We start from the raw sequence: 27,853 nt of genomic DNA on the forward strand, positions 1-27,853 counted from the left end.
TCTTACCTAGTACCCTACATTCCAGCCCCACAGAACCCACTCCTCTCCTTCCATGTCAGGTCCCTTCATGACTCTGTAACATTGAACTTTGTGTTCCCACTGCCTGGAATGATCTTCCTTATATTCTTTGCCTGGAGAAAACTAACCTCTGGTATTTTTTTACTTTATCAACAATTCCCTGCTATATTCCTGTATTCCCACAGGATTTACCATCTCTGTTTTGCAATTATTTGTATGTCAGGCTCTTTATTGATACTGTGAGCTTCTGCAGGGCAGGACTGTGTGCTATGAACTTGTCTCTGTATCTTCATTACCTACCTCCAGACATTCCCACAGTGGGTACCTACTAGATGCATAAATGAATAAATCTCTTGGTCTACTAGCTGGGACGCTGGGTCTCTATTTTCCTACCCCAGAGCTTATAACTCAGCTGTAAGAGCTTCCCTAAGTTAATGTCAATTGCCTCTGATATCTAGGAGTTTGTTAATGGACCTCTGCTGCAGACAATTCTTACTACAGAAACTTGGAAGGGATTCTTGGGAATTCAGGTACAAACCCAGCCAGCAACATCTCTGTTTTCATCTATTTCTTGTTCCAATTTTGGTACTGAACGAGTGAGCCTGAGAAGAAGAGGATAACCTAGTGGGTGTTACCTGTGGGTCTGGATGTCGGCTAACAATGATGGGGACTGGACCGGGATCACAGTGACTCAGGATCGTGTAGACTTCATTGAGCGTCAGGCAGTGCACAGGGGAATCACTGATTTCCACAATCTCATCCCCACACCTGTGCAAGCATCAACAAGAAGCCATCAGTAAGTGAATCAATGAGACATTTGAACAGTCACTGCCCCAGGGGCCCACTCCTGGCTGGGCTGTTTGATGAGATCTAAAAATCACATGAATAAGTAGACCCCGCTAGCCACCAGACCAAAACTCAGAACAGGGCAGACCAAAGTAGCATATCCCACACCCTCTTACTGTACAACCACAAAGCAGCAGACATTTCACATTTACGGTGGGTCGACATTAACAAAAGTTCATCTGTAACTTTCCTCCTTCTTTTCACATTTAACTATGCCCATTAAAGACTGAGGGTGTGGTTTAGCCAATTCAACTAAATAACCAATTAACCAGGATTTAATCCACCACATCCTCTCCTTGGGCCTCCAGGTTCCCATAAGTAGACTAGTTAGGAGGAAGGATTGGATTTAACATAGCACACACAGGATGTTGAATATCAGACCTAACATCCTATATGTGCTAAATGGTACAGAAAAAATAACTCAGCAGGAGAGCAATTGAGATTCTTGCAAAAAGAAATAAGGAGAAAAGGTGATGGCATTCATTCTAGTTGTAAGGTGGGAAGGGAGTTAATAGCAACCTAAACCTTAAAAAAAAAAAAAGGAAACATGGGGTCATATAGATACATGGAAGATTTGTATAATCCAGTCCCCTTCCCGATCTAGATAGGGAAATTGAGTTGCAGAGGTTGAATAGATTTCCCTGATCTAGGTCTGCTCAGGAATTGACAAACTTTTTCTGCAAAGGGCCAAAGAGTAAATATTTTTGGTGTTGCATGCTTTGCCGTACTGTCTATCGAAACTACTCAACTCTGCTGTTATATTAATAGCATGACAGTTGTGGCCATAGACGAGGCATAAACAAATGAGCATGGCTTTGTTCCAATAGAATTTTATTAAAACAACAAAACCAAAACAGTGATAGGCCCCAGTTTGCAGACCGCTGGCCTAGTTGCTCATCAGCAGGTCCAGGATTGGAACTCTAGCCTCCTGAGGCTGATTTCCCTGTTTCCCCTGCTGTGTTCTGTGACTTCCTTCTGCTGAGTTCATCCTCCTTCACCCTTGCTAGGAGCGTATTCCTTTTTACTGCTGTAACTGAAGGCCATGCTTATATAGCACCAGATGCTAAGGAAAGCAGAAGCTTCCAGAACAATCCCTACCCCACTGCAGATCTAAGAAGAAGGTACTCTCTGTCTGAGGGTACTAGGACCAAGACAACCACATGGAACCTGCAGTTATGTCCCACGAACCAGCAGAGCAGCTCAGCAAATCACCTGCCACCCTCCTGCAGATAACAGCAAATCCCTTTCAAATTCAGAAGCTCCAGAGAGACAGCATCATAAGCAGGGACGGCCTTTCCATACGCTGCAATTGTAGGAAACCCTTTAACAGGATGGCAAAACTCTCCTGATTTAGGAAAACCCAAAACCAGTGAGAGAAGATATATTTGCACTATACATGAATGTTAGAGTGCAAAGTATTGTAACAAATTAAATAGCATAAATTTTTAAATCAAATTCAGATCAGTTATTGAAAAAAATTAGATTCGAACTTCTCTTAGAAATTATTTATAAAAAATATATCTGGAGTACCCAAAAATATTTTATGGGAGAAAGAACCTGTATTTCTCTTACTGATATTTTCTCTTTTTTTTTTTTTTTTTTTTTTGAGACAGGGTCTTGCTCTGTTGCCCAGGCTGAAGTGCAATGGTGCAATCTTGGCTTACTGCAACCTCTGCCTCCCTGGCTCAAGTAAGCCTCCTGCCTCAGCCTCCCAAGTAGCTGGGATTACAGGAAGGTGCCACCACACTCGGCTAATTTTTATGTTTAGTAGAGATGGGTTTTGCCATGTTGCCCAGGCTGGTCTTGAACTCCTGAGCTCAGGCCATTCACTTGCCTTGGCCTCCCAAAGTGCTGGGATTATAGGTGTGAACCATCGTGCCCAGCTTACTAATATTTTTGTCATTAAGCCACCATTTCCGTATAGAATTCATAGATTAACCTCATCAAAGCTCCTATTTATGTCATTGTAAATTCGCTATTAGTTAAATCTGAATTAAAGTGCGTTTTCTATGTTGGACTGGCGTTCTCTGAGACGATGCTTCTGAAGCTGGAACATGCATACACGTTCATGGGCATTTTGTTAGAATGCAGGTCCTGGCTCAGCAGGTCCGGGTGGGACGTCTGAGATTCCACATTTCTAACAAGTTCCCAGTTGACATTGATTCTGCTGGTCCAGACCACACTTTGAGGAACATGGCTCTGAGCTATGCCCAGATCATTCTCTTTTTTGTTGTTGTTGTTTTTTGTTTGAGGCACCTGTGGGACTTTATTAGATAAACAGACCCCAGCTCCAGCCACAGGCTTGAACCAGCCCCCTGGGCATGGCCTCAGACATCCCCACCAGCTTCTCTGCCTCCCAGCTCGGCCCTGGGATTTCTCAGGGTCACAAATGTGTGCAGGGTTGGGGGTGTGCTGGCCACAGCAGGATGTGGTATTTAGGCCACCCCACCTCAGTCTGGTCCTGGCAGGACCCACACCTGGCTCTGCTGTGGGAGCTGAGAACAAAGACCCTGTCCACCCCACTCCTGCTAGCCCTGGGGGCTCAGCCAGCACCCACCCTCCCAGTGGCCTGGAGAGGGGTTGGGGTGCAAAGCCTCACTCCCTCCCTCTGAGCCAGATTGCAAATGCACCTCCCAAGAGTGTCCTGGGGGGCCGGAAGGAGGCCTGTCCCTCCCCAGCCAGTGCCCACAACAGGGGGTGTCCTGGCGGGTGGAGCGGCTGACCTCCACCACAAGATCATTCTTTATAGCTCATGTCCAAATCAATCTCCCGACATTCTACGGTATTTCTGCCCTGGTTGTAAGTTGGGGGTATATTCAGAAACAGAAGGGAGGACATACCGGAGACGTCCGTCCAGGTGCGCAACGGATCCTGGTGAGAGCGTGTGCACGAAAATGCCAGAGATGCACTGGAAGTAGGGAACGCTGCACAGGCCGATGCCCAGGCCCACGCCGGCCTCTGGAAGCAGAACAGGGCGGGGTGGGGAGACCGGGACTGAACTTTCCCAGGGGGCTACTCGTCGATTGGGTGCCACAGAGATGGCCCCCTGGTTATTACAGCTTTCATCCCACCTGTATTCACAGAGTAGTCGTTGTGTGCAGGCACCGCTCTAGGGTCAGAACAGTGACCAAGGCAGGCAAGGAATAGTGGGGAAAGACTAGGAAGGAAGGAGGGAAGGAGGGAGGAAGGGAAGAAGAGAAGGAGGGAGCTAGATGAGAAGAGAGGACAGTATCTAAGACTGATAAGTATTACATGGTGAATGTACGCAGAATGTGCTGGAAAGTGAGGGATGGCTACTTCAGGCCTCAGAGGAGACACTAGTTAGGCTAAAATACAAGTGGCAAGAGTTAGGGGTGAAGAGATGGGGCAGAGCATCTCAGAAGCAGAAACAGCCAGTGCAAAGGCCCAAGGGCAAAAGCAAGCATGCCATGTTGCAGGACCAGAAAGGCCAGTGTGGCAGGGACACAGCCTGCACGGGAGAGCAGCACGTGACGGTGAGAGAGAGGGATCAAGATCAAGCGCAGATTCAGTGGGGTTGTGTCAACAAGGGCATGTCAGTGAACGGGTTTATTTTCTACTGAGAAGGGTTGCCATAGGAGAGCTATGAACAAGGAAGTGACATGATCTCACTCCTATTTTTATGAACATATCTGGCTACTGTGAAGGGAAAGAACTATGGATCATGGAGAATGGAAGCAAGGAGACAAGCTAAGAGGCCTCTGTTGAGAGAGACAGTGGTGGCCTTGGACTTCACCTCTAGTGACGATGGAGAGAAACGGATGCCCATGGAAGATATTTTGAAGATAGACTTGCTGATGGATGAAGTATAGAAACTTAACAAATAAAATCAAAATAACTCGGAGATCTGTTTGGCTTGAGTAACTGGGCAGATGGTGATGTTATTTACCAAAGCAGGGAGGGCTATGGAGGCCCGGGGCTATGAGGGTGAGACTGGGGGGTTCAGTTTTGCCCAAATGACATGCGCAATGTGCTGGAAAGTGAGGAATGGCTACTTCAAGTGGCTGCACAGGCAAGGGGGTGCTGTCAGGATGTCTGGGACTATCCCAGGGACATGTAGAGCAGATGTTTGCACAGATGAAGCCGAAACCCAGAGGAGAAAGCAGGGTGGAAGCTGAAAGTTTGAACGTAGCTGCATGTAGGTGGTGTTAGGGCCGTGGGGCTGGATGGGATCCCCCAGTGTGTGGGAGAGGACCTGGGGCTCACCAACATGGAAACGCCTGGAAAACGAGGAGCTGTCGGCAAGGAGGACCAGATGGAGTGAGCACAGAGTAGGGGAAAGCCCTTTACAGTTTTCTTTCGACACGTATGATTTACAGAGCACTTTGGCAAATGTTTTCACCTTCTCATGCTGGTCCTCGCAGCAGTCCCATAAGGGAGGTCGTGACAGTTGTTGGCAATCCCATTTTATGGATGAAGAATTTGGTAAAAGTCAGAGCCCTTCCCACAGCCCAGGTGTCCTGACTAGAGCAAGAGTTTTTCAGTCTAATGGGTGTCAGAATTGCATAAGATACTTGTTTAGAATGTGGATCCCTCGGCCTCACCTCACCTTGTTGAACAAACACTGTTGAAGCAAAATCTCTGGGGGTAGAGTCTAGAAGCTGCATTATATAAAATGAGCAAACAAAAATCCTCCCTAAGTTGTTTCTGATGCCAGTGATCAGAGGAAACACCACTCCAAGGCCATGCCTTTCCCATTTTATGCCTGCTCAGCGAATACACTGCGGGAGCCCTGGTTACAGCTGTTGGGACCATGCCAGCACAGACTTATCTGCCCCAGTCCTTATGCCAAGCATTGTGCCAGGCTTGCAGGCACACAGAGGCATCTGAGGCCTCAGGGAGCTTCCGACCTAGCAGGAGTGTTTTAAAACACTCCATGTATTTATCATGGTATATTTACAAATCTGTTTTAAGTTTTTAAGATAATTGCTCAATGATATATTTAAGTCTCCATCTAGTTAGTTCAAGTCATGACTCTATCCATCCATCTACCTATTATCTATCTATCTGTCTATCTATCTATATCTATTCATCCATCTATCCATCCATCTATTCATCCATCTATCCATCCATCTATTCATCCATCTAGCTAGGAATTAACTATGTGTGCTTCCCTTCCACTTTGACAATACATCTCAAGCCCATCCTCTTCTCTCCAAATCCACTACTCCCAACCTCTGACCCAAATGGCTGCAAGTGGTTTCCAAGCCTCTACTTTCGTCACACTATGGGCCATTCTCCATGGAGAACCCTAGGAGACATTTTTGGAAGCATAAACTGATGTGTCACTCCCCTGCTTCGAAATCTTTAAAAGATGTCCAACTCCAGTTAGAAGAGAATTGAGCTGCAAAGCCCCACACGGTCTCTCTGCCTCTGCCAAGTACCCTGATGTCAGCTCTCACTCTGCCCACCTAGCTCCAGCCATGCTGGCCTTCATTCTGCTCCTAGAAGACATGCTGGCCCCTGTGCTGGAGCCCAGCTCTGTGCCTCACCTCCTCCTCTTTATCCTCCAGGCCTCATCTCGGTTGCATTCAGGCAGAGAGGGCTCCGAGCCCTCTGGAGTCAGCAGCCCACCTGGGGTGGCAAAGGCAATGGCTGTCTGTCCGTGAATGTCAGAGGTAGAAAGGATCTCAATTCTTTGCCACAGGTAGGGAAACAGAGGCCCAGGGAAGGGGAGGCGGCCTGCCCGGGGTGTCTTAGCATATTTACTGCAGAGCTACCACTCCTGGCGCATTGTCTCTCTCTCTCTCTCTCTCTCTGGGTATTTTTGTGTTTGAGTTTTTGTTTGCTTTGTTTTGCTTTATTTAAACCACTGACCCAGAACACATTGACTAGATTCAAATGGTATGTCTTTAGCTTCTATAAACAGAAGACTAGACCTGGCTCCATGCAATAGCTGTAAAATGTGCTAAAAGACAACATCCTGCCCTGCCTTTGGACTGATTCCAAGTGAGGAAAGCCTGGGAGACTCAGCCAGTGCTGGGAGACCCAGGCAGGGGATGCAGCTGCAGCACTCCTACCTTTCTGCAGAGAAACCTCCACCATGATTCTGTAATTGGGCTTGGCAGTGCTGATGGGAGCCGAAGGGCTTTCCAAGGCGAAGGAGCTGCTGTCCTTGGTGATACAAGTGCTGGAGCTCAGGGAACGGCACAGTGGGGGAGACAGCTGGCTGCACAGGGAAGGGGGTGCCGTCAGGCGGGTTCTCACGGTGAGGGTGAGGAGCCCCTTTTTGGCTTGCTGAAAGGAAAGAGAGAAGGCTACAACACCCAGCAGCAATCCAGGGTGAGATGAAGAATACTGTTTAAGGAAACACACCTCTGTGTGTGTGTATGTGTCTGAAATATAAATGTGTGTATATATTTATACATGTTACAAATTATATTATGACATATTTGTATATATACACACAACAACTATATATATCTACATATGCCAGATAGATGGATGAATAGATAGATAGATGGAAGGATAGATAGATGGATGAATAGATGGATGGATAGATAGATGGATGAATAGATATAGATAGATAGACAGATAGATAGATAATAGGTAGATGGATGGATAGAGTCATGACTTGAACTAACTAGATGGAGACTTAAATATATCATTTAGCAATTATCTTAAAAACTTAAAACAGATTTGTAAATATACTATGATAAATACATGGAGTGTTTTAAAACAATTTTATACATATTAAAGAGTTTTAAAATCCCTCACAACAATCCTGATCACACTATTATTTTCTGAGTCAGGTCTTCTTTTAACCCTGCACCAAGAGCAGCATCAGTGAGGTGCCTCATGTGAAGGGTTCCACAATTTGAATTTGTAGGTTTGGATGCTGAGAGCTTGGTTTCTTTGCCTGAAGGCCCCAGAGTTTGGCCACGTGTTGATAAGAAATGGTCACCTTGAACTTCTGCAAAGCATCCTGATGTGTTAGTCCAGCCATTGATTCACCATTGAGCTCCAGAATTTCATCACCTGTTGAGAGAGAGAAAGTGTAGCTAAGAAGAGTGTTGCCCAATCAAAGGGCATTATCATTACCTTTAACTCTAGGCTCCCCACCTGCCCAGATTTTTGTATGATGCATGAAGCTCTGGAAGAACATTTTCTCATTTTGTGCTCTCCCCTTGCAAAGCAGGCAGGGCAGTAACATGGGCCTTCTGTGGCACCCACTCTCTTCCAGGGTGAAACCCAGGGTTCTTAGCCAGGCACACAAGTCCTGGCTGGATATGGTCTTTGCCCACCTCTTTGCTTCACCTCCTTCCTCCTTGTCTCCCTGACCCTCACACCATTTGCTCCCATGCATCATTTTCTGATGCAACACGACCTGCATTTTCCACAATGGTCTGTGCAGTTAAATGCTTGTCCATGCTATTTTCTCAAATAAAATGTACTTTCACTTTCTCCTCCTATCCCTTCTTAATCTTTAGGCCCCTGCTACCTTTAGCTCCTTTGTACGTTCATGTCACACTGTACCTACTACACTTGTCACCCTGGGTGGTGATCAATGGCCTGCACCCTGAGTCACTCCCTGGCCAGGCTGGCAGCTTGTTGGGGACAGGGATTTTGTCTTATTAGATGATATATCCCTAGGACCAATGCTGAATGAGGTCTACAGATTGCTCAGTGGATGTGGTTTGGATACGATTTTCCAGAATGCAATGTAGATCCCATTTTACAATAGAGAAAAGTGAACTCAGAGAAGTCCAAAGTCATATGGTAAAAATAAATAAATAAATAAATAAATAAATAAATAAATAAATAGGACTTGGATCTTTTGACTGCAAGTCCTTTTTTCACAACAGTATACTTGTAGGAGAATCATTCTTCCTGTAACCAAAAATCCATTTCTATGTGAATAGAAAACCACTTCTCCCTTTCTTTCAATTTGTTCAATACACAAACAGGGAGCATTTTCTCTGAATTCAACATTGCACCAAGCAACTCAGATATAAATACTATGTTTACACTGACTTCTGGACCTGGTCGTTACTGATGAATCTGCTGTCACCTAATCATGGTTCCATTGTATATAATCCATCCTTTTTCTCTGGTTTCTCTTAAGATTCCTTTTTCTAGCTGGGCACTGTGGCTCACACCTCTAATCCCAGCACTTTGTGAGGCTGAGATGGGGGCACACTGGGCAACATGGTGAAACCCTGTCTCTACAAAACGTACAAAAATTAGCTGGATGTGGTGGCATGCACCTGTAGTCCCAGCCACTTCAGAGGCTGAGGTGGGGGATCACCTGAGCCTGGGAGATCAAGGCTGCAGTGAGCTGTGATTGCACCACTGCACTCCAGCCTGGGCTACAGGATGAGATCCCGTCTCAAAAAAAAAAAAAAGTAAAGATTTATTTTTCCTTTGTGTTTGATATTCTGCAGTTTTATTATGATGTGCTAGAGAGAAAGGAAACACTTTGTGTTTCCTCAAGCAGAAAAATCATGCCTTAAGTCAGTTCTTGAAAATTATAAGCCACTATCTTTTTGCATATTATCTCTCCCCTTTCACTCTATTCTTTCTAAAATTTCTATTACATGTATTTTGGACCCTTTCAACCTATTCTCCATATTTCTTTAGTGCTCATCTTTTTCTTCTTTGATCTGTGTGGCGTACTGGATAATTTCCAGTTCACTAATTCTCCTTACGGCGGCATCTAATCTTCTGTTTAAGCCATCCATTGAGTTTTTTATTTCAATGACTGCTTTTTCTTTGCTCATTTCCAAAAGTTATTTTTTTCACTTCCACTTATTTTTTTTACTGTGTTCCGGTCTTGTCTTACAGTTTATATTCCTTTTTATATCTTTTTAAAATGATTTTAAACATAGAAATTCTATAGTCTCTTTTAGATTGTTCTGTTAAGTTGTTAAGGGCTAACACTCCTCTTTGTTATTTCTGCTGACTCTCCTCAACAGTGGACATTTCCTGAGGTATTATAGTATGTAATCTTTATAAACTCATTTTCAGGATATTCTGTTTTTCTATGGGGTTCCCATATACCCCAGGTCACTGCCAGTTTTTCCTTTATTTCCATTTGGCACCCCAAGGTTTTCACTGGTTTGGGACTAGTTTTCATATTAATTTCTTACCTTGGCGTTACCTTTGCTTTACAGGAACTATAAATGTAAACTGCATGCCCATATATGACACAATTTTGATACTCACTTTTCGGTGAGAGATGTTTTTTGCCCACTGAGGAGCCATGGGTAAAGTTAAGTTTCCTTGTTGCTCCCCTGGGGCCTGTTGGCTTTATTGAGGGGAAACTCTTTCATTATCAAGGCTGTGTGCAGGTTCTCAGAGCCTCACATGGACCCAAGGCTCTGTCCCCTCTGCCCATGTGGGCATTCAAATCTGAGCTCCAGCCCTTAAGGTCTATAAGCATCCAGCAGCCCTCCCCGCCATATCATCAACCCCTGAGTTTGCCATTCTTAGATTTAAAGTTGTTTCTTTGTTTCTTAGCAGCTGGGCATTTCCACATCTTTATTTTGATTTTGGATGTGCTATATTATTTCACAAGACTACGTATTGGAAACAGGGGCTGGAGGCAGGGTGGGGAGAGTATTCAAATCAGTTCCGTCTGTTAGGTTGCTGGAGCCAAAGTGAAAAATAAAAGGAACCAGTTCTTGTCATTGTGAGACTCCAAGTCTGGGAAGGAAAATAGATACATTTAAAATATCAGAATATAATTACATGTGTGCTGAAGGAAGGATAGACAACAAAAATTCAGAATGTCCATTCTTAATTACCTAAGGGGCTAGACTTCTCATTAAGTTATTAGAATGTCCATCTTACTGGGGCCACACAGCCCAGCTCTGGGCTTTTTGGAATGTCCTGTCCTTATTTGGCTATATCTGGTAAAAGCTGGTTGATTAGGTTTTGCCAAATAAATCTTACACAATAGTTTCTTGGAAGGGGAATAAAAGTAAAACATTAGTAGCCTTGATCTGTACACCAAACTTTTGTTGCAACTAATGTATTTGCCCTGAATTCAAGATTCAAATATTTACTTTTAAAAGAAGTTATAAAAGATGATTTGGTCAATGTTTGAGGCTAGAATCAGGGATCGTATACTAGCTGAGAGTCTTGACTCATTGAAATCTTCAATTTTTATGATTGCTGTTGACTGAGGGAGGCAAATGCTCAGAAAAAATAAAAAGGTTGGCTCGGGCAGGCTTACGTTCAGGAAAGAAAACAAAACACAATATTCTCTTTTCTTGCCACTTTAACCCTTCCCCCACCCTTCGTTTAAACACAGAAAAGTACAAAAGATAATAAAACACACGATGGCACACTGTCCCAGTTCTGATCCCACTGTTCTTTCTTCCTCTCTTTGACATTTCCTCTCCACCACCCTCTTGATTTAGCTGTTCCCCTAGAACTGCATCTGGGCTCTTCCCTCCCCTCCACCACCCTCCCCTCCCCTACCCTCTTGATTTAGCTATTCCCCTAGAACTGCATCTGGGCCCTCCCCTCCCCTCCCCTCCCCTCCCCTCCCCTCCCCTCTTGATTTAGCTATTCCCCTAGAACTGCATCTGGGCCCTCCCCTCCCCTCCCCTTCCCTTCCCTCCCCTCCCCTCATCTGCTTGGTAACTTCAGCTGTTTTTCTAACGTCCGTGCTCCCCAAATGCCTGCATTCACTTCTAACTCCCTGAACGGAGAGAGAACGGATGTCATTCCTCTGCTGGACATCGCCATCTCGTGGTCATCCTGGGACATTGCTCTCCCTTCTGCCACTCAGACCTACACACTCTGGTTTGCCTTCCTTTTCCTCCTCCTCCTCCAGTGCCTCTTCCTCTATGTAAGGCAATGTCTTTCTCTAGTTTACTAAGACCAGAAACCTTCCAGTTCTCTCTGACCCGCCCCGCCCTTTGTGACCTCTGCTCAGCCTCTGTCACTTCTCTCATCTGCTCCCTTCTCCTCCCAGGGTTACCGCCTCTGGGCAGTCCTTAGAGCTGTAGCCTGGGGTTCACAATGGCCCACTTCACCCTACACTCTGCTTCCTGAAGCCTCTGAAAACCCTGGTCACAGCAGGTCCCTCCCATAGTATAAAAACCTTCAGAGGCTCGGCATTGCCCACACCCTAAAATCCGTATGTGTAATTCTGCGTAGTGCTGGGGTTGATAAACTTTTTCTGTAAAGACCCAGATAGTAAAAGTTTTAGTCTTTGTGAGCTGCAACCATTCCATACTATGCCATAACATGAAAGCAGCCCTGGATGACAGGTACGTGGATGAGCGTGCTCGAATCCCCAGAAAGCTTTTTTATGGATACTAAAATTTGGATTTCATTTCATTTTCACATATCATAAAATAATCAAAAACACTTTTAAATGTTCAACCATTTAGAAATGTAAAAACCTTTCTTTGTTCATGAGATACTGAAAACAGGTGGTGGGCCAGATTTGGCCCACAGACCGTAGTGTGCCTACCCTGCCCTAAGCAAGTTAGATGATTAAAGGTGGTCAGGCTCCCAGCATAGCTTACAGAAACCCAGCTGACAGAGAAGAGTGAAAACGCTATGAAGTCACTTCTCTTCAGACCTCTGGTGTATGACCCCGTCCTTGACCTGCAGTGGGTACTCTCTGCCCTGTGACTTCCAGCCCCTGAACTTTGCCTCCTGAGTTGAAACTTGGCAATCTCTTTGGGCCAAACCTGTTGCTCAATAATTCATGCATGACTTTAGGGTGGAGTTGGGGGTGGGGGGAACCCTGACTCTCCAGGACAAGAAGACAGGCAGCTCTGTTTCCCCAGCCCCTCAATCCCAGGATGGCTGAGGCTTCTGTCCTGTGAGGATATGAAAGAGTTGAGAGGAGGTGGGTCGATGGAAGAAAGGTGGGTAGGGAGTGGAAGAGAGAGTCCCTGTGGCAGACCATGAGCTCTTCAGGAATCATGCCTGATTGTTTCTCTCTGTATTCCTAGACTCTAGAATTCAGTAGACTCGTAGCGAATGTTTATCAGACTCATCTGTTACAAGGGTTGGAAGCATTGAACCTGGTTTCCCTATGGTTGTGGGTTAGGAAGGACAGGGAGAATGAAGGAGAGGGGGTGTTAGCAGATCTCAGCAACTGAGACAGGATCTTGGATGGAAAGGGAAAGACAGCTGAGAGAATGGGTGAGAGGAGGGAAGGGTCAGAAACAGACCCCTCAGACTTCAGTCCCACCCAGGCTGTCCCCAGAACCAGCTAAGGGGTAATGGTGCCAGGGGCTAAATGTGCAAACATGCACAACCAACCTGCCAGTCATAATGAAGACCCCCTCGGGGGAGCTGTGTCCCCACTCCCTGCAGACCCCAGGATGCATGCTGGCCCTATCCTGACAGCTCAAGACACATTTTGCATTCCCAACATCTTCTATGGCCCCAGCAATTCTGGATTCTGCTTCTGATTCCTCCACCATGGTCTGAAAAGGGCTGGGAAGCCTACCTTCCTGTAGCCTTCCATCAGCTGCTGCTGCTCCCCCTGCAAAAATGGTTTTGACGTAAATCCCAATGGGGCCATAAATGCTGTCTTTTCCCCCAACGATGCTGAAGCCCAGACCCTGGGGAAAAAAAGAGAAGGTCTGATTTCGGGGTAGTATTCCATGCTTCTCATTGGGCTGATGCCTTCTGAGGGCCTGCCTCAGCCCTGAACAAAGGGATTGGGAAGGAGAGAAGGTGCCTTTGGTCTCAGAGGTCTCAGAACTTAACAACAACGACAAAAGTAGCAAGAGCAGCGGCCTGAAGGCCAGCCTGGGGTGGGCACAGCTTCCCCTGCAAATCGGCCAGTGAGTTCACAGAATGGCCTGGCAGACCTGAAAAGCAGCAAAGGAAATGCATGTGACTTGCTCAATTTTGTTGAGGACTAAGGCACCCCATCCTGCCCTAGAGGGCATAGCTTGAGTCTAATAAGCAGCTTTCTAGACTATAAGCTCTCTGAAGACAGTAAATGCATCTTATTTCTGTGTCTGGCCTCAGGCAGGTGCTCAAGAAGCACGTATTACAGGATAAAAGCATAAATGCACCTGGAGGCCAGGCTTTTGGGTCCAACCTACAAGCATGCCAGGCAGTGGCCAGTAGCTTGGCTCCTAGACAGACCCTTTAAAGTGATGGCCACTGCTCTAACAGAACCATTGCTCATGGGCAGTTTACTTTAGGCCAGAGCCGCTCCACTGTTTATGAGCATCACCCCGTGCCTCAGAGACAACACGCTGTCCGCCATCTTCTTGACACTGTAGGGAGTCAGTGGGAGAGCCGTGGGGATGGGCAGCTGTTCTAAGCCTCTGGTGAAGGTGGTGTGTGTTCCAGGATGGGCAGGACAAATGGTGGCCAGGAGTAGCACAGGCTTAGGAAAAGGTGAGATAGGAGCCCCTTCAGGGCTCCTCCACGGGCCCCTAGCCTTGTCCTGGCTGAGACGGCTGCTCTAGACTCAAAGTCTCACCCACCCTGGGGACCCAGGATGGCATCATGGTTAAGAACAAGGCCCAGGGGTCAGGCAGCCTGGGGTCATTGCCTTGGTTCAGCTGCTCAATAACCAAGTGACCTTGAACAAGTCCTGCAACCTCCCAGGTCCCCCATCTCCGTATCTATATACACACATACACACATAGATATTCATTAGAGATAGTGTCTCCTTCTGCTGCCCAGACTGGAGTGCAGTGGCTCTATTGCAGCTCACTGTGTCCTCAAATTCCCAGACTCAAGCAATCCTCCCACCTCAGCCTCCTGGGCAGCTGGGACTACAGGCATGTGCCACCACACCGGGTTAATTTTTATTTTATCTTATTTTACTTTATTTTATTTTATTTTATTTTATTTTATTTTATTTTATTTTATTTTATTTTTGTAGAGACAGGGTCTTACTATGTTACCCAGGCTGGTCTCCAACTCCAGGACTCAAACAGGAGGCCTCCCAAAGTGATGGGATTACAGGCGTGAGCCAGCGTGCCCAGCTCCACGTCTATAAAAGGGAGATAATAGGAGGGTTGTTGCGGGGATTAAAGGAGTTAGGGTTGCAAAGCCCATAGCACAATGCCCGGGTTTTGGTGGCTGGTTTTATTGTGTGATTTGCTTTTGACTCTACCTCAAGCACTTACTGATCCTTCTGGGTCTAACTCCTCCTCCCCCTGCTTCACTGCTACTTGTCATCCTGTTAGTGACGAGATCTTGGGGTGTAGGTTGTATCACCAGATAGTGGGAAGCCTGCTTTATTTCTGAACTCATCATCACTGCTCTGTACATGAGGATTTCTATATCAAATGATTCATCTTCTTCCACCCCCTGGCCTCATAAAGATTACTCATTGAATGCACATTTTGTGCACACCAAGATAACTTAAACCATTTTTGGTCATCTTTGCATGAGTTTTGGTGGCGTTTACCATTTCACCTTCTTTTGGGCACTGCAAACAATTTAAAAGTCAATTCAAAAAAATACTACTACCTAAATTGAAGAGGAAAAAGCATGGTGATTTACTAATCAGAAAATCGGGTCGTTCAGAGAAAGTCAGCATAGAAGACAGTTACCCCCTTGTGATCAGAGGAGCATTCATCCCAGCATCTCTCATGTCTGTCTCCTTTTTTATTTCCTGCTAAGCTCCCAGCAGACAGAAGGAACAGGAGATGGAGGGAAAGAGGACTTGAGGTGTATGGTGGGGCCCCTCCCCCTGGGCAGACCATAAGTAGCAATTAGGTCCTCCCCTCACACCACACAAAAAATTATATTACATAAATAAACCACCCTTTCATTATCTTAGCACCTGGGGTGCTTGGGCTGGCCTGAGAGCTTTGCAGTCAACCTCACGCACAAGGTGGCATGTTCTGGGAGCAGTGCAAACCTGTGTACACCCCCTACCTCACCACCACCACCCATACTTTTGTATCCCCTTTGGATATATCTCAATTGTGAAGCAGAGATCAGTATGATGCCTCATCATCTTGAGAGAGGTAGAGTTAGTTCTGACTCTTCCAGATGCTCCAATTGACAGCCAAAAGCACTATCAACCATTGAATTTCCCACATGTAGTAGGTAGCGTATGTTTTTATAAATTAATATGTGGGTCCCTGCTTTATTATGCCAACATCTGAATGGCAGAGGTAAACTCAGGATCCAGAAATCTATGTAAACAATTTGGATTTATGTTATCAGGTAAAATTAAGTCCTGGAAACTACTGTGCCAGGAATGAATTAGAGAACAAGCTTTGAAAGTGCTAAGGCAGCTGGCAGGGTCTGGCGTCCTTTACAAGAAAACGATCACTTTGTCTAATTAGAAAAATGTGTGCTGCTTGGACTCAGCCAGTTGTGCGTTTTAAAAGACTAGCCGCTCTTGTGTTTGTCTCTTCTGATGCGCCAGGACACCCCAGTAGTCCTATTCCCATCCTTCCCTGGACACAGAAGCTCCTTGGAGACTGGTGCCGCCCCCCAGGACTTCCGGTTGGCCACAGTCCCCTCTCACCTTAGCCTGGCCCTTCATCAGCACGATGTTGGAGATGACTGAAGCCTGGAGGCCCCCAGATGGCTGCACGAGCTGAGCTGTGCTCAGGGACCGTGTTGGTCTCGAAGTTCCCTGCAACAAGGAACCAGAGTGGGCAGAAGATTAGCCACGTAGGACAGCAGCACACGCCTCACCAGGAAGGGGAAAAGCCCAGCCAAGGAGAGGAACCAAGTCTTCTTTCTCCTAAGGGCAACATGTTGAAAAACGCCAATTGACAAATTGGAAGAGAAAAACCATAAACTGGAGTCTTATTTCCTCTTCATAAAACTGAGTGTTATTTGATATCATAAAAAAGAGATCTGATTTCCCAAATTATGGATGGACAGTTTGAATACTATAAAAACGAAATTAAACTGACACTTTCAGGCATACTTGGTATGGGATTAAAAGACTAACTCCATAAAAATCTCATCACATTGCAGTATATTCAAAGGTCCAACTGCCAATTAGTAACCATTTCCTAGAAATAAAAAAAGGGAAATTTAGTAAATATAATTTAATCATTATTTCCTCTGTATGTTACTGCCCACTATAAAGCTGACTAGGAGAAAATGAACAAGTGAATGTGTCATATGGTTTGGCTGTGTCCTCATCCAAATCTCAAATTGTAGCTCCCCTAATTCCCATGTATCATGGGAGGGACCCGGCGGGAAATAATTGAATCACAGGGTGATCTTTGCTGTGCTGTTCTTACGACAGTGAACAAACGTCACAAAATCTGATGGCTTTATAAAGGGGAGTTCCCCTGCACATGCTTTGTTGCCTGCTGCCATGTAAAATGTGACTTTGCTCCTCCTTTGCCTTCTGCCGTGATTGCGAGGCCTCCCCAGCCATGTGGAACTGTGAGTCCATTAAACCTCTTTCCTCTATAAGTTAACATCATAGAACACACTGCCTCCAGGACAAGTCCTCACAACCGAGGTCTCAGGCAGAATTTGGGAAGCCAGCTACCAAGAATGCCCTGAGACTTAGGTTCAATCCAAGACACATTTACTGAGAATTCCCCTTGTGCCAGGCAGGAGGTGGTGGGCAAGGGGGCGGAGCCCAAAGACTTCAAAACTCAGAATGTAATTTTGGGGTAGGCAGACAGGCTTAACTATTTGCGAATGAGAAGCAGAGCTGTGTACCACAGGAAGCTGCCCTGCAGTGGGGAAATACAGGTTTGTGGTGAGAGCTTAGACTCGGGAACCCCACTGCCTGGGTTCTTCTGACTCTGCCCATTATTAGCTGGTGGGTGACCATAGCTTAGTGACTTAGCCCTCTCTGCCTCAGTTTCCTCAGCCGTAAAAGCATGGTCCTAATGGGGCCTATCTAATAGTGTCGTTTTGAAGAATAAATCTATGCGAGTGCTTAGAACGGTGCCCGACACATAGGAAGGTCCCAGACGAAAGGGAACCTTAGAAAGGCTTTTGAAGGCTAGGGCAGTTTCTAGAGCTAGAGATCAGAGAAGGAGGGATAAGATGCTACAGACAGAGGGCGCTGTGTGACCAAAAGTGGCAGCATGCAGCACAGCGTGCTTTGGCTGGGGCTGAAAGGCAAGCTGGGGGGATGTGTGTGGGGTACACTGTGCTTTATATCTGCTTAGCTCTCTGCCTGCAAGCTGACACCTGTAGTGGGAAGGTGATGGACTGAGGAGCACAGAGGGCAGTTTAAATTCTGGTCCTATAGGTTTTAAGATGCATAAACTCAGCTCCTCACCTTGCCAAGCCTCAGTGTCCTACTATAAAATGGGGCTAACAACATATTCCTTTCTAAGCTTGTTTTAAGAATTGGAGGCAATATTGGTAAAGCAAGTCACTGTATTATAAGAGTGAAAAGCCTTTTTGCACAGGCTTTAGAGTCGTAAAGATCAGACTTGAAGTCCCAGCCTTGTTTCTCCTCAACAATGTGAATGTGCATAAATCCCTTAACTTGCCCAAGCTGTAGCTCCCTCTTCTACCTCTTAGGAGTATGTGCAGATGAAATAAAGCGATCCACGCAAAGCCATAGTTCAGGGTCCCCCCACGTGCCGTGTTGTCTACATGTTAGCTCTTAATAGCACACACGTGGCAGCAGTTGCAAGTGCCTGGCACAAGGGGGCGCTCAATGGATGACCATTTCTAATACGGTTCTCAGCCCAGAGATGGTTGTACCTTCTTGCAGCTACTAAGCGAGATCCTCTCCTCTGTAGTTCTGCGGACAAAAAAACTACTGGGAAGTCCTCTTCAGCCACTGTTAATGTTGGGCCCCTCCCTTCTCCCCGGGAGAAACTCTTCTTCGAGTTTCCCTCCTTCCATTCTTACCGCAGCCTTTCCTGATGGACAGTCCAATTGTTGAGAGAGGGACTTCCTGTTACTGCAGAGAGAATAAGGCTGCCGGTCTGTGGGCGCTGCAGATTTCTTGGTCATTGGAAAATCAATTTCTCTTGTGCAATAGGGATTAACACCTAAACGAGAAGAGGAAAAACAGCAAGAAATCATTTGTGCTCTCAAAATGCAAAGTTCAACTGAGAACAATATCAGCCCCCACCACCTGCCAGCCCCTCATTAGCCAGGGGCCAGTGTGACTGTAAACCACTTAACACCCTGTGCCAGGTGTGTGGTGGGGAGAGGTGGCCGCGGAAGACATGAGCAGCATTTTCATGATCTCCACGCATGCTGTCTGTACTGCAGGGTGCAGACGGGACTCTCACTTCCATTTTACCTCCATTCAATGCAACAAGAGTTGACAGGCATCTGCTGCAAGTCAATCAGTGTGCTGAGCTCTCAGAAACCACGATGCTGCATCAGATCTAGGCCCCGGTGTTTTCAATCCCAGCCAAGGAGAGAAAGGAGGAAAACACAAAGGTTTCCGAGGCCAAGCACAAACAGGCGAGACCCAGTAGGAACGGGGGCAGGGGAGATCCCATCTGACTGCCTCTTACACAGGCACTCACACACAGGGATATACACACATGGAGACAACTCTTGATTCTTTGGATATCTGCAAAAATGCAAAGCGACAGACTTCCTTTCATCCAACCGGGAACTCTACCCTACCTCGCTACCCTACCACATCCAGCTGGGAAAACCTTCACAGATGATCTGATTTAACCTGTCATTGTCTACAACAGTGCTTCCCAAATGAAATATAATGCCAGCCATCTATGTAATTAAAAAATTTTCTAGTAGCCACATTTAAAAAGTGAAAAGAAACAGGAGAGATTAATTTTAATAACATATTTTATTTGGTCTGTTATATCTAACCTATTGTTCTTTCAACATATAAATAATATGTAAAATTATTAGTGAGATATTTTACATCCTTTTCTTCTTGCACTTAGTCTTTGAATCCAGTGGGTCTTTGATACTTTCTGAATATCTCTGTTTGAATAAGTCACATTTCAAGTGCTCGAGACTACATGTGGCTAATGTGTTGGGCAGTTCTGCTCTAGAGGCCAGGAGAGGGGCAGGGTTTCCCTAGTATCCTGAGGGCCAAGCGAGGCTCAAGTGAATGGACAGACTTTTGTGAAAAATTCCCCTAGAGGAAAGGTAAGACTGGTGGTAGTTCAAAGGGAACACAGGATGGAGCAGGGTTGGGTTTGCTTTTATTTTCAGGATGGGAAAGACTTAAGCTTATTTATAGGCTGAAGAGAGGAAGCCACTGGCCAGGGAAGCTTGAGAAGAAAAGAGGAGTGGCATCCCTGAGGGTGTGAGATCTCCAAAGAGGGATGAGGAAAGGAACAAAGACAAGGTGCAGAAGGGAGAGGTTTTGGTCCATCTGGGCCGGAGAGTAGCTGGGGAAACCTGCCCCTGCAAGGACAGCTGCTCCCAGCAGCTGCCTCAGCGCGAGTAGGTGGCCCTCTCTGAGTTACAGGGACCAATTCCTCCCAGATGGACCAGGAGGGAGACGAAGCCAGAAGATTCAGAAAACCACACGCTGCAAAGAGAGGACACAGAATCAAGAAAGAGGGTGAGAGGCTAAAGATCCTCTGGTGCTAACTCTGCCTGTGCGTTATATTTATCTGGAGTGTTTAATAGAAAGGTAGATTTCAGTGCTCCACCCAACCTATTGATCCATATCTGCATGGATCGGGTCTCGGGAAACCTGTATGTTTGTCAGCCTGTGCAGGTGACGCAGGCAGCTCGTCACTTGTCCTTTGGGAACCCTGCTGGAGTTACTCCTTCCTTTATCAGTGAGAAAATGGAAGCCCAGAGGGTTCCGGATCAGTGAAGAAACAGTCTGAGGCATGACCTTGGCCTCCAGAATCCCAGTCTCCCTGCATTCTCTCCGTCCACAGCAGTGCAGAGGTGACCTGTGACTTGAAGGTGGCCAGTGGTGCATGGTTTGGGTTCAGAGGGAATGAGGATGAACAAACAGGCTGCCAACTTGGAATCATTCACAGAGCAGATCAACCTGACCTCAGAGCCGCAGGAGAGCCCAGTGCAACTGCTCAGGCCACACCCAGCTCCACTTGTGTGGGGGCTCCAGGTCCCACTAGGCATTCAGATCTGTGGGGACGCAGGCCAGAGTCAGGACAGAGTGGGTTCTCCAAAACTCTCCCTGGTCTGGGGTCGATTTCCGTGCCCACTTCAGCCCACTGTTTCTGAACATTGCTTGTTGATACACTCCAGCCAACTAGGAAACGTATCAAAATTATCATCTCCATTGGGGGAAGTTTAAAACAGTTAAGTGTAGAGTATTAAGTGAGTTAACTGACAACTGGTTATTACAACCCGATGCAAAAAAACAAAACAAAATAGTTTTTGAAAGGGGAGCTGTATATTGTCATGATTACATACAAAAAAAGGCTATATTAGAGCTATATATTGTCATGAGTTTATAATTTAAAGTTATGTTGAATTACAAAATGGAAAAATCCATGGAAAAGGGATGAATAACACCAAGCTAACTTCCTCATCTTTCATGAGGGGGACAATTTGGAAAATGTTATGTCAGGTATTAATTAATTGATTAAACTTAATTGGGTAATTAATTAAAACTTAAAGGAAATCAGAAGTAGAGACAACAATTAAATAAATCTTTCACAATCATTATAGCAAGTGGCCAAGAACAAACAAATGGCAAGGAACCATCAAAATAAAAAGCATACAAAGAGCTAAGTAAAAATAAATATGATCTATAACACTGATTTCAACTATTTGAGCTTCTTTTCTTTTTTTAAAACGGAGTTTCACCCTTGTTGCCCAGGCTGGAGTGCAGTGGCACAATCTCAGCTCACCACAACCTCTGCCTCCCAGGTTTAAGTGATTCTCCTACCTCAGCCTCCTGAGTAGCTGGGATTACAGGCGTGCGCCACCACACCCAGCTAATTTTGTATTTTTAGTAGAGACAGGGTTTCTCCATGTTGGTCAGGCTGGTCTTGAACTCCTGACCTCAGGTGATCCGCCCACCTCGGCCTCCCAAAGTGCTGGGATTACAGGCGTGAGCCACCACGCCCGGCCTTGAGCTTCTCTTCTTAAAAAAATTGCCAAATTTGCTTTCAGGGACCAAACTGCATATCATTTGCATGAGATTAACAAAACAAACAAAAAAGGCAAAATAAAAGGAACTGATTGTAAACAAGTGATGCCAGAATCATTCTCTATTCATTTAGAAAAAAAAATCTACCTAGATTCTTACATCATATCAAACACCAAAAAATAAACTACAGATAATACAGTAAATTTGAGGGAACAAAGATAAATCATTTACAAATTAGAAGAATATATAGTCACAGACTTAATAGTTATCTGAATGTGGAAGTAACTTTCACATTAAAAAAGAAAAGATCAGTAAACTTGATTACATAAAGATTAAAACGCCTTAATGTTAAAAAATTAAAATAAAAACAACGAACTGGAGAAAGTATTTTCAACAAGTATGATGTCAAATATCAATTTAATCGAGGCTTTTTATAAATTAATGATAAAAAGATATTCCAATAAATTATAGGCAAACTCACCAAAAACAAAATAAATAAATGAAGGAATGTTTAACTTCACCTGTATGAAGAGGTAGTCTTTTCAGAGGGGGGGCAGGACAAGCTCTCACTCTGTTGCCCAGACCAGAGTGCAGTGGCACAAGCATGACTCACTGCAGCCTCAACCTCCCGGGCTCAAGGGATCCTCCTACCTCAGCCTCCCCAGTAGCTGGGACCTCAGGTACGAGCCATCATACCTGGTGGGTTTTTTAAAAAAAAATTTTTGTAGAGACGTGGTCTCACTATATTGTCCAGGCTGATCTCAAACTCCTGGGTTCAAGCGATCCTCCTGCCTCGGCCTCCCGAAGGGCTAGAATTACAGGCATAAGCTGTGGCAGCCAGCCTAGGTACTTTTCTTTCATCTATTTTTATCAGTGTGTCCATCAGGGTTTGGGAAGAAACAAAAGGCACACTCAGTTGGGATTCTGAGAATTGGGTAAAGGAGCCATGCACAGAGGGGTGGGCAGGGTTAGAAAAATAATGAGGCCTACTGAGGTATCAGATGCTGTTACCACCCCAGGCTTGAAGAAGTAAGGTGGGGAAATGGTGTTACCAGAGCCCAGTGGGCACTGGAAACGACAGGCCACCCGGACATGATTTATTGTCACAGAGGGGCACAGCCACCGCCAGCGCTGCAGCACCAAGGTAGGGGGAGCAGGGGAAGAAACACCCTGGTGGCTCTCTTCCCCCTGCCAGTCCTCCATTGATGCCTGTCATTGACTGAAGTCAATCAGAAGCCAGAGAGCCAGGGAGCCCTGGGGATGCCAGGGAGCCAGGGAGCTCTGAGGGTGTCAGCTCCCAGGGGGGCAAGTAGGCCTGGCTTCACAGGCACGTGGCCTGCACAGTCACCTGGGGCCCTGTGATTGAAGAATCCCAACTTGATTCAAAGATTTTCTTCTACATTTTTGAAATTATTAATATATTTTTTGAACAGCAATCCTGCATTTTCATTTTACAGTGAGTCCTACCAATTGTATAGCTGGTCTTGGGTGCCAAACAAAACAGTAAAAAAGCAAAGAATGGGTGAGGGAGAAAGGGAAAGGAGAAAAACCTGTAAATCTGTAAATTGCTGTAAAGCAAATATTTATCAAAAACCATAATCCCGTGTGAGCTATGATTGAAGAAATAGGTATTCATATACATTATTGAAAGAATATTAGCTACTGAAATTTGGCAACACAGATAAAAAGCCTTAAACTACATCTACCATTTGACCCCAAATTCCATTTCTAGAAAATTATGCTAGAATAAGTAAAAATTTATGATAAAAAAGCAAGTAACTTTTTAAAAATATTTTTATTTCCAGTAATAGGAAATCACTAAGGATGGTGCATCATACAGCAGAATCATATGAGACTTAGAGGGGACTTGCCCAAGATCGCATAGGTCATTCGTTCTGGAAGCAGGACCCAGATCCAAATGCCTTAGCTCCCAAATGTGAGCTCTTAACCAGGCCAATGCCCTTCTGTATTTTCTCTGAAAGATCATCACGAACTTGGACAAAATCTCATGTACATATTCGGCAACTTGATTAGGCTGGTGAAAACCTGAGAATGACTTAAATACCTAACAACAGGGATTTGGTTAAGTAGATTTTATAAATATCTAATAATAGGGAGTTGGTTAACTAGATTTCATAAATTCATATAATAAAATACCACGGATCCACTAAAAAATGGTGTTTTCAAAAGAGTTTCTGATGACATGAAATAGTTGTATATTAATAAATGTGAGCGTGAAGCTTTTTATAGTATATATAGGCATAGAAGGGAAATAACTGAATATGTTAACATAGATGATCTCTAATATTATGATGTGGTGTGATTTTAATTTCTTCAGGTTTTTCTGTATTCTTGCATTCTTCACATTCTCTTGACTTTGTATTAGCCATCCTCTATTTTCAGCAAATAAGAATTATGAGATCTTCCAACCTCAACCTCTATCGTGTTGCAGCTGAGAGACAGAAGCCTTCCCAAGACCAAGGAGCATGTCAGGAGACAGAGCAGGAGTAAAGCCCGGTCTCTTCTTCCCCACACCCAGGTCTTTCCAGCATGGCACTTGCAGCCATGAGGAGAGCTGGCTAGAGCACACAGAGCTCTGGCTAGCCAGAACATGCACACACTATGAAGAAGCTGAGCAGACTCCAATGCTAGTTTACTCCAACTGGACCAGAAGAGATCCACCCTCCTCCCAATATTCCCGCTATCTAGGAACAGCTGAGCCCTGTTCCTGAAGACGTGTTGGGGAAACACTTACTGGTTGAGTTGCTGCGTGCCCTTTGGTGGCAGGCTTTAGGAAACAGGAAGTTACTACTTTGTGCTTCTAGTTTTCTGGGCTTTTCTCGAGAGGAAGCTGTGGAAGATTCCTGCAAAACAATTGCCGTCTTTTTATTCAGCAAGTTAGAATAGAAAACCGTGCTTAGCAAAACTGGATTTTGACACTGACCATAGAAGTACTCAGATTATCTGTCTCCCCTACTAAATGATAAGTACTATAAGAGCAGGGATTTAGAATCACCACCATCCTTTCACTCATAGACATACATTCATTTGTTTAATTACAAATATTGAATGAATAAATTACATTAATAGTAAACTAATGTGACACAGATTGAATGAATCCATCAACTATTACATGTCAAGTTCTTTGTTAGACATTGTGCATATAGCTGTGACCAAGAGAGACAAGGATGTTGATCTTGGAGAAAATGCATTTTAGTGAAAGATGATTGACAATAAACAAGCAAAATAAAGGTGAAAGGTAATTACAGAGAATGATAAGTGCTCTGAAGAAAAGAACTAAAGAGTGATGTGGATAGGGAGCCTGGCAGGTATGTTTTAGAGAAAAGGATCGAGCAAGTTACATTGTTCTGGCATACCTGGCACATAACAGGCACTTGCAAATATTTGTTGAATGAATGTTATATAAATGGATTTCTTAATATTGAACTATCCATGCATTATTAAGGGTATCATGATTTTACTATATTGCTGATTACTATATGAAAATGTTTAATTTAGGGCTTTAGAAAATCAATAGTTAAACTTGTTTATGGTTCTCTTATCCTTTTTCTACCTTGCTATATTAATCAAATATATATATATTAATTTATTATACATCTCTCCTCATCCTGGAATTTTAGGGATGGGTGTAGGGATATGGGCTGATAATTAGGATGATGGTATTAATTATCTTTCTGAAACAGTTTTCTGATTGTTATTCTATTTTATAACTTTGTTATCCACAATGATCTTGACTAAATTCTTGAGTTATATTGGTTTTATTACTCACTACCATAATCCTTGTGTGTGCGTGCACATGTTGTGTGTGCATATATGCACAAATATATATATATATATATATATATATATAGAGAGAGAGAGAGAGAGAGAGAGAGAGCGTGACACACAGAGAGAGAGAGAGAGAGAGCACGAGTGACAGAGAGAGAGCAGGACAGGACAGGGTGGTGCTCTGCTGCCCGGCTGGAGCGCAGTGGTGTGATCTCGGCTTACTGCAGCCTCGACCTCCTGGGCTCCAGAGACCCTCCCACTCAGCCTCCTGAGTAGCTGGTACTACAGATCCATGCCAGCATGCCCAGCTAGTTTATGTATTTTTTGTAGAGACGGAGTTTCATCATGTGCCCAGGCTGATCTCAAACTCCTGGGCTCAAGTGATCCTCACACCTCAGCCTCCCAAAGTGTAAGGACTACAGGTGTGAGTCATCGTGCCTAGCCAATCAAATTTTCTTTGCTCTCTTTTTATACTAATAATTTAGAAAATATTTTATAGTATTGAGTATGTAAGCAGTATATTAAACAACATACTTGGACTCATTTCCATACCAGGGTCAGTAATGAAACAGAAAACACGACTCTCCCTCATCTAAGATGAGATTTTGAGACAACTTTTACTTTCTTCCCTTTCCTCATCCTGAGATTTTAGGGATGGGTATAGGGATAGAGACTGATAATGAGGATGATGGTATTAATTACTTTCTCTTCCTGAAGTTGTTTTCTGATTCTTCTATTTTGTAACTTTGGTAGCCACAATGATCTTCACTTAACTCTTGAGTTATATTGGTTTTATTACTCTACCATAATTCTTGTGTGTGTGTGTGCACATGCTGTGTGTATCTGTGTATGTCTGTGTGTGTGTCTGTGTGTGTGTGTGTTTTCTTTCAGGAAAGCTCTCTGAATATCTGCATGTCTAGGAATGTCTTTCTGTGGTTGTCACATGTGAATGATTGGCTGAGTATAGAATCTTTGGATATTGGTTACTCGACCTGGAAACTAGATGGTTTAAATGCTTTCTGGGACTTAGTGTTTCAGGGTATAGTTTGTTGGAGACACTGACACTGTATTATAACTCTATCCTAACTGACTTAACTGCGTTTCTTAGAAGCCAGGCTTAGTAATGCCTGGTTAATTTCATGTGCCAAGGGTTTGCAGAACCCAGCACCTGGTGCATTTTCCAGAACAGAGGGAGGATCTATGCTTGCCTCTCACTATGTGCCAAATAACCCACCCTCAGCTGCAGCCCCTGCCACTGTGAGCTAGTAGGTATTGAGGGGCTCTGCTGGAATCTGTCTCCCTCATTCCCTTGGCTTTTCTCTCTTATGTGGTCAATGGCAGGCTAATGAGCCCTTCCCTCAATCCAATCTCACCTGCACTTTGTCGTGCAGAAAGTTCTCATGAGTTCCAGAATGTGTTGGCCCCTTTCCATGGTTTCCTGTTTCTGACATGCATTTCTCCCTATTTGTATATTCCTTTTGAATTTTGATAGAAATTTCTAACAGGTGGAGGAGTTAATCAAGTGTACTCTGTCGCCATCTGGAGCCAGAAGTCCACTCAGTCTTTTTGAAAAAGATTGTTTCCAGGTCTGACACAAGGGGATCCTGCAAGAAACCACATGTCAATTCCCTTTTATTTCTTATACAAGTCAATGTTTAAAACTAGAGAACTCATCCCGAAGGACTCCTTTTCAGCAGCAGATGGTGCTACATTAACTTGGACAAAATTACCTTCTTTAACCAGGCTAACCAGGGAATTCTTTTAAAGGGGAGAAAGCAGTGACTCTATAGAGAAGGTAGTTGAGTTCAGTTGAATTCTTGAGACTCTGTATTGCCAGAACTTAGCATAATGAGTAGTTCTCTGAATTCAATGCTTCATAAAACACAATATTCAAAATATATTTCTTAGTTACAGTAGATTGACAAGGTAATGTCCTGATTCTAATTTCAAGACCTCCCTCTGGCACTGAGAAGTGAAAGCTTCTTTATGTAAATCCAGTGAGACTATGAAAGTAAAAAATAGAATGTGATTTTATGAACTTTTTAGGGTCCATTGAGCATAAGGAAGCCTAGTAAAACAGCCAGTTGATCTACTTATCCATGAGGAGCAAGCCCTATGTGCAAAGGATCTTTGAAATTGATATTTTATCTCAAATATCTAGCTTCATGAACGTAAATAAGTAAATGATGTGTACACAATACATCGAATACTAAGCACCTTTAAAAATGTTTGTAGAGTCCGGGCGCGGTGGCTCACACCTGTAATCCCTGCACT

General features: G+C 44.5%; 1 protein-coding gene across 7 annotated transcripts in view; it reads right to left on the reverse strand.

Annotated features, from left to right (window-relative positions):
- The window catches only part of IL16 (interleukin 16), a 108,573-nt gene that overhangs the window by 22,620 nt on the left and 58,100 nt on the right, over positions 1-27,853 (reverse strand). For 5 of the 7 annotated variants that reach the window (XR_010121017.1, XM_055277461.2, XM_055277464.2 and 2 more), the window contains exons 3-10: positions 24,546-24,654; positions 18,631-18,773; positions 16,310-16,420; positions 13,304-13,418; positions 7,787-7,860; positions 6,903-7,119; positions 3,705-3,822; positions 654-786 (exon numbers count right to left, since the gene is read on the reverse strand). Coding sequence is in view for 6 of the 7 variants with exons in the window: in XM_055277461.2 (XP_055133436.2) it covers positions 654-786; positions 3,705-3,822; positions 6,903-7,119; positions 7,787-7,860; positions 13,304-13,418; positions 16,310-16,420; positions 18,631-18,773; positions 24,546-24,654 (1,020 nt within the window). In the remaining variant the exon portion in view is untranslated. Of the gene's footprint in view, positions 1-653; positions 787-3,704; positions 3,823-6,902; positions 7,120-7,786; positions 7,861-13,303; positions 13,419-16,309; positions 16,421-18,630; positions 18,774-24,545; positions 24,655-26,952; positions 27,184-27,853 lie in introns of those variants that run through there. The other 2 variants (XM_055277465.2, XM_055277466.2) reach the window with 2 other exon arrangements.

Source organism: Symphalangus syndactylus, chromosome 5, assembly GCF_028878055.3.
Source record: "Symphalangus syndactylus isolate Jambi chromosome 5, NHGRI_mSymSyn1-v2.1_pri, whole genome shotgun sequence".
Classification (NCBI taxonomy): Eukaryota; Metazoa; Chordata; class Mammalia; order Primates; family Hylobatidae; genus Symphalangus; species Symphalangus syndactylus.